At 31.8% G+C, this 6577-nt stretch overlaps 1 protein-coding gene across 1 annotated transcript; it reads right to left on the bottom strand.

The window, feature by feature from the left end:
* Positions 1-2599: 2599 nt before the first annotated feature.
* On the bottom strand, positions 2600-4238 carry LOC108192681 (ASI1-immunoprecipitated protein 2). The gene is made up of 2 exons (XM_017372946.2): positions 3984-4238; positions 2600-3084 (listed from the first exon to the last, which is right to left on the bottom strand). The coding sequence occupies exons 1-2, from the start codon at positions 4082-4084 to the stop codon at positions 2823-2825; spliced, it is 363 nt and encodes a 120-aa protein (XP_017228435.1). The 5' UTR covers positions 4085-4238; the 3' UTR covers positions 2600-2822.
* Positions 4239-6577: the final 2339 nt, after the last annotated feature.

The raw sequence follows: 6577 nt of genomic DNA on the forward strand, positions 1-6577 counted from the left end.
TATATTAATGTACTTTTTCAATTTTAGATATACTGAATTTTGGTTATGATATATATATAAATAAGTATGGATGTGTATATTCCTAGATGATAGTATCTTCTTTAGTTTAATTAATGAAATAATTCAAAATTGCAGCCTCCATATAATGAAGATTTTTATCTAAAAATTATTAAATACGATTTAAAATTTTATTAATATGTATACTTTATTATATATTAATGTAGCTTAAATATAAATTAAATGAAATTCAAGCGCGAGAAAATTAAAGATAAAATTACTATGATACTAGTTGCTTTTTGGAATTCGAGTTTTGAATAAACCGAACATGAGCCCGATCCCGTGGATTTGAATTTGACATGTGAAACCCGATTGGATTTAAATTTGGATTTTAAAAATTGAGTAAACTTGAAAGTTGTGGTCAAAATTTACACCAAACTTTGCCTCCGCTTTTTAAAAGTGTGGTTCCCCGTTAAATGTCACTAACAGAGTAACGGACAAAGAGATATAAAAAAGAGTTCCAAATTCTCAGAAAGGGGTACTTTGACGCCGCTTTATAAAAGTTTGGCTCCCGTTAGAGCATCCCCAACCATTAAGACCCATTGGCTAAAATCTTACTTGGCATACCAAAAATAAAAATTATAGCTAATGACTTTAAAAATTCACGCTCCAACCATCCGCAGATGTTATCTATAATTATAGCCAACCACCTATGGGATGACTATATTTGTCGATCCACTTTAGGTCCGTAGGAAGATTATACATTACTTATTATCATATTAAAGTGATATATTCTATTTATAACAATCAAAATATTAATAACATACTATTTTTAAATTATAGCCAACCAATATAGTTAATACCATCGAAGCAAAATGTCTTACGGATTCAGCAAATTTTACATAATGTCTTACAGATCCAATTTAGCCAACGATTATAGCCAACACCGTTGGAGATGCTCTTAAATGTCACTAACGGTAGCCACACTTTTAAAAAGCTGGGCTAAAATTTGGCCACCTTTATGAGAATTTGAAATTCTGACCAACATTTTGAAAATTAGTGTAAATTTTGACCACAATTCTGAAGTTTACTCTTAAAAATAATTTGAATTTGAATTTAGATTTTTTAGATATCCGAACTCATCCGACTCATTGTCATCCCGACTTAAAATTAACAAATCATTTCTGCTAAAATTATAATGTAAAATATGGGTCGCGCTTAAGAGAGAACCAGCCCTTAAAATAGAGACATAGAACCACTAAGGTTCTGCTGCAGAACTCTAAATTTTAAATAGATTTTTAGAATCTAAATCTAAATACATGTTTTTTTCATATTTTTTCATCGTTGTGTGTGTTCAAAAATAATTTTAAAGTATAATACATAGATATTGACATTTTTTGCATGTGAAATTCTACTGCTGAACCATAACTAATATTAGAAATAAAGTAAGAGTTCTATGAGTTCTCTCTCTAATGTTCTCTTTTGAACCTTACCCAATAAAATACATATATAAGTTTTAATCAGTCAACTTTTACAATCAGTACTCTAAGAAAAGAGGTCCCACTACCTTTCTTGATACCTCCGCCCCGGCTGCCCATATCTATACGCTTTGCTTGATTGCTTCTCATAAATAAAACCCTCTACCCTTTTCCGGCACGAGTAACGGAGAGATGAAAAAGTCCAAGAAACCTATTTTCTTGAGTAAGAATCGTTTGGTTCGTCAAGGGGAAAAAAAAAGAAATTGAAACGGAACGAAAAATTTTAGGATATTTTCGCATCTAATTTCTGATTTTATATGATTTTGAAATTTCTGATTTTATATGATTTTGAAAGAATAAAAAAATTTAATTTGTTTAAATTTTAAAAATTAATATAATTTTTTTATAAATATCATTACCTTCTTTAATAAAATAATATATAAATATATCATTTTTAATATAATAACTAACTTAATTTTTGTATTTAAGAATGTTACACTTATTGCTTTATTTTTAATAATTTCATATATAAATTTTAAGTAAAAAGAAAGAAATGCATATTGGAGGGTGGGGGAATGGATAAAAAGAAATTTTATTAGGCAAACTTAAGACTAAAAGATATTAAAGAGAATTACAAATTTAGTTAAACACACACACAAAAATGGTTTAACTACAACCAAACATGCCGTAAAAAATTATTTTTTCACACATATATTAATAGGCTTTTAATTTCTTTTTTTGGAAACCTATTTACAAGCTTGATTGATGATATGCTAAAATAAAATATTCTAAAATTATATATATAAAGATAACAATTAAAAATAATAATTCCAGTCATAGGAATAAAAACACTTGTTTAAAATAACGTGTCAAAAATCAAAAACCGTATGAGCTGACTTCCGTAACCCAAAAAACTATACAGGGCCTTAATAAGTTGGTCCACAAAAAATTAGTTAATGCAGAAAGCATTGTGATTTGTAGATAATCAAAAAGGAGCTATGCTAATTGATCGATGAAGATCATCATCTCCCGGCAAACACATAAATTTACGTGTGACACACCTTATCAACCCCTCAACTTTGGGAAATTAACGTTGTCTCGACACATTTCATGCATATTGCATGTACAAAATTGTCCACACTCTTTACTTGAAAATATAGCTAGCTCATTTACATAACAGCTTGTGATAAAGCATAGTTAAAACAAAACATGAAGAAACATTACAAGATAACCTAAACTTGGCTCATTTACACACACACGCACACATATATATAGCTGTACACACACATAAAAGTTGATCAAGCTGTTAGTTAAGTAGGCAGCATGCACATTGGATGATTTAGGTAGCTAGCACATGACATCCTTGAGAAGCTTGTACCTGCGAGTGGCGGTCCTGGGCGATGGGGACGGGCTCTTTCCCTTGTTGTCGTCTTCGTGTTGCTGCTTTGATTTGTCGCCTGAGGAATATGATGGACGGTTAGTGATCACTAGGCCACTGGCCATTGCTTTTTTCGATGAACCTCCATGTTTTGAAGTGTTTGCCGCACTTTGGCACCAGTCACATTCTGCTATCGCCTCCGGTGATTCTCTATAGAAGTTGCTGCAGTACCTATATAATCAACATGAGTGATTCAACTTTTGAGTAAAAGCACCAGATCAATGTAAAGAAATACAACTCCTCGATTCATCCATATATATACAACAATTAAGCAACAATAGCTAAATGCATAATAAGATTGATACCATCAATAATGGTGAAAATCCAAGTCCCAAATTAACATGAATTTATATAGATACATAATATTTTGTAACGATAATGAAATATAGATGTGTTATTTCATGTAAACGTATGTATGATCCATTATTCTAAATAGATTTGAATGATGGGCCAGTGTGTGCAATAATTATAAATGGAGCATACATCATCATAACTATACTGTGTGTCTTGCCACATACACACCCGCCTAAGCAATAGTCTATTGCACATCTTTGATTCTATACCATCTATCACCAGGTTGCTCTCAATCTTTAACATTTGCTATTTCTTTTTCTCTATACACTTTTTCGCTCAATATAATAATGCTAGAAATAATAATATGTAAATTGCTACATATCCCAGCCCCGCGTAAAGGGTAAATTATCATAAAATCAACGGAAGACTAGGATCACGACTACACAAAATTTTATGTGCGCTTCGAGGGAGAGTAAGGGAGAGAGGGAGAGAGAGAGAACAAGAGAGAGTAAGAGAGAGAGGGAGAGGGGGAGAGAGAGAGAGGGAGAGAGAATAAGAGAGAGAGGGAGAGAGAGAATAAGAGAGAGAGAGAGAGGGAGAGAGAGAGAATAAGAGAGAGAGAGGGATAGAGAGAGAGGGAGAGAGAGAAGCTAACATAAAAGCAACAGGTCACAAGCATAACAAAAGAGAGGAGACAAGACATACGATAGATGGGTTTTTGTGTGCATATATAAATAAAGAAAGATGTAAGAGAAGAAGAGAGGGGATTTGCATACGAGTGTTGGAAGCGATTGTGGCACTTGCTGCAGCGGAAGAGCTTGTCAGGGAAGCCGATATCCCCACACAAACAACACACTGTTGCGTCAAGATCCCCCATTATTCTGATATCCACTTTTTTGATTTTGGTGATGCTGATCCACAAATCCACGCACTAGACTTTATATTCTGCAAAATGAAAGAGAGAGAGAGAAAAAGAGAGAGATAGATGGAGAGAAACCCAAGAAAAATAGAGTAATTAACTAGTCGAAACTTAGAAGAAAGAGCTCTAGTCTTTGGTCTGAGTCGGTCTCCTGTACATTACATACATGCCCCCTTTATATACACACATGACACACCTCTGCATCTATCTATTGCTATTCTACGCGCAATATCTTCCCCTAGTCTTTTTCTTAATCAAGTCCTTTTCTCTATTATATTCCGCTAATTCATTAAATAAATAAAATACATTTTTTTGTTTTTTTTCTCTCTGCGTCCAACAAATAGTTTACTTTCATTGTTTCCATATATTTTGAAATTTTTATAGAATATAGTTATATAATGTTTGCTAATTTATTTATTAATAAAAATTTAAATATTTAATTTTTATTTAGAATTTTTGTAAAATATATTATGAAATTATATTTTTATAAAATATCTCAAAATGCGTGCTAAAAAACAACGAAATCTAATCAAATTTCATGCCATCACTGTCACCATTTTTATATTGCAGTTAAACTGTCGAATCAAAACCAACAGGGTGAGAACTGCAGTGCAATTTTATAGTTTTGAATTATTTCCACATATTTAAACTTTTGAAAGTCCTGCTATTTTTTTGTTCAATTAGTTTACAAAAATAAAATATGACTCCTTTAGTGGAGCATATGCAGAATGTGTGCGTGTCTATATAATGGTAATGTGATTTATAATAATTTATGTGTGTGAAGTGGATATACACGAAAGTAGACCACAGGTTGCTTGCAGTCGTTTTCAAGTAAGGAGAGAGGGAAGGACTTCTACCCATAAAAATTATATAAATATATGCTAATTATAATAAGGAAAGAAAGTGATGTGAACCTTAAAATTAGGATGGAAAATGACAGCTATGCCCCCAAAACTTGAAAAGCTTGCTTCATTTTCTTAACTTCCCTTTTATTATATAGAATGTCTCATTATATATTCTTCTAAATATAAGACTCCCGAAGAGCATGTATAAGGCTCCTGAAGAGCATGTATAATGCACCTGAAGAGCATGTATAAACCTCCTGAAGAGCATGTATATTTTTTTTTTTTTTTTTTTTTTTTTGAAAAGTTAAAAGTCATACATATTATGGAGGGTAAACAAAAGGCCAAGAGTTTTGGGAAAAATCAAAAGTCATCCACTCATATCATAACACCTTTCTACTTTTCTTTTCTTTGCTTTTTCTTTGTTCTATAAACAAGAGAATCTCGTCAGTAACATACTACTCCCTCCGTCCCTCTCGGGATGCATACGTTCGGGATGCATACGTTTGGAATGGACATGAAGACTAAAAAAATGTATAAAATAGTGTAAAGTAATGAGAAAGAAAAAGAAAAGTAGGTAAAGTGGTGGGACCCATGCATATTTAATTGATAGATTTGAAAAAATAGATTGAACTAGTGGGTGGATGGGATTTTTATATTATAAAAGTTTACTATTTTGGGAAAGTTTTGAAATGTATAGAATCGGATGGGACATCCCGAAAAGGAAAGTGTATAAAAATCAAATGGACAGAGGGAGTAATATATATACTCCCGTCTGTGAAACCATTTTTTTTATGTTCCAAAAAAGATAAAACTTTTTATTTGTAGCATTTTTTTAAAATTATTACAATCACACATTCATAAACTACACACATTTAATATCCAGTAATCCTCTTTATGTGGTTGAAAATGAGTCAACCATCCGTTTCTTAAAAACTGCGTTAGTCAAAAAAGCTCAAACAAAATGAGATGGAAGTAGTAGTAATTATGATTATATAGTTGGAGAAAAGTTATAAGTTTATAATTAAGACAGTGTTTTGGGGAGCAGATTGGATAGCTTAGTGGTGGGTTTATCCTGTTGTCCCGGGACCAGAAAATTATTAGAACAAATATTTATTTGTAAGGCATATAAGCCTGCATTGTCAAAAAAAAAGATAGAATTTTGGGATTTCTTCGAAATTGGATACTCCCTCAGTTCCAACCATTTTTTTACGTTTTCCTTTTTGGTTATCCCGTTAATTCTTTACATTTCAAAAATTACTAAAAATAGTCAATGGGTCTCACCAGTTTCCCACATTTCCTCCCTTTTTACACTACTTTTACTCCCCTATCTCTCTTTTATATATTAAAAATCAATGAGTTCCTTTATCTTCTATCTTCTCCACTACCTTATGCTTATTTCTTAAACTTCATGTGAAGAATTGGCTGGGACGAAGGGAGTAATATGTAATATAACAATTTAATTTTTTTTAATAATATTTTGAAACATCTAATAACTTGTGGAAGATTGATTAATCCTTTTGTCTAATATTTGTCAAAAAGTATGGGGTTTCGTAGAATCGAACTTTAGTGCATCCACTAACATACACTTCTTTTATACCATTACGCT

The sequence above is a fragment of the Daucus carota genome, chromosome 9 (assembly GCF_001625215.2).
Source record: "Daucus carota subsp. sativus chromosome 9, DH1 v3.0, whole genome shotgun sequence".
Classification (NCBI taxonomy): domain Eukaryota; kingdom Viridiplantae; phylum Streptophyta; class Magnoliopsida; order Apiales; family Apiaceae; genus Daucus; species Daucus carota.

Bases quoted from the DNA above. Each gene is read 5' to 3' on its own strand.
- LOC108192681 (XM_017372946.2), bottom strand. From the start codon at position 4,084: ATGGGGGATCTTGACGCAACAGTGTGTTGTTTGTGTGGGGATATCGGC. The intron at 3,085-3,983 runs GTATGCAAATCC...TTGATTATATAG, and splicing joins CACAATCGCTTCCAACACTC to GTACTGCAGCAACTTCTATA.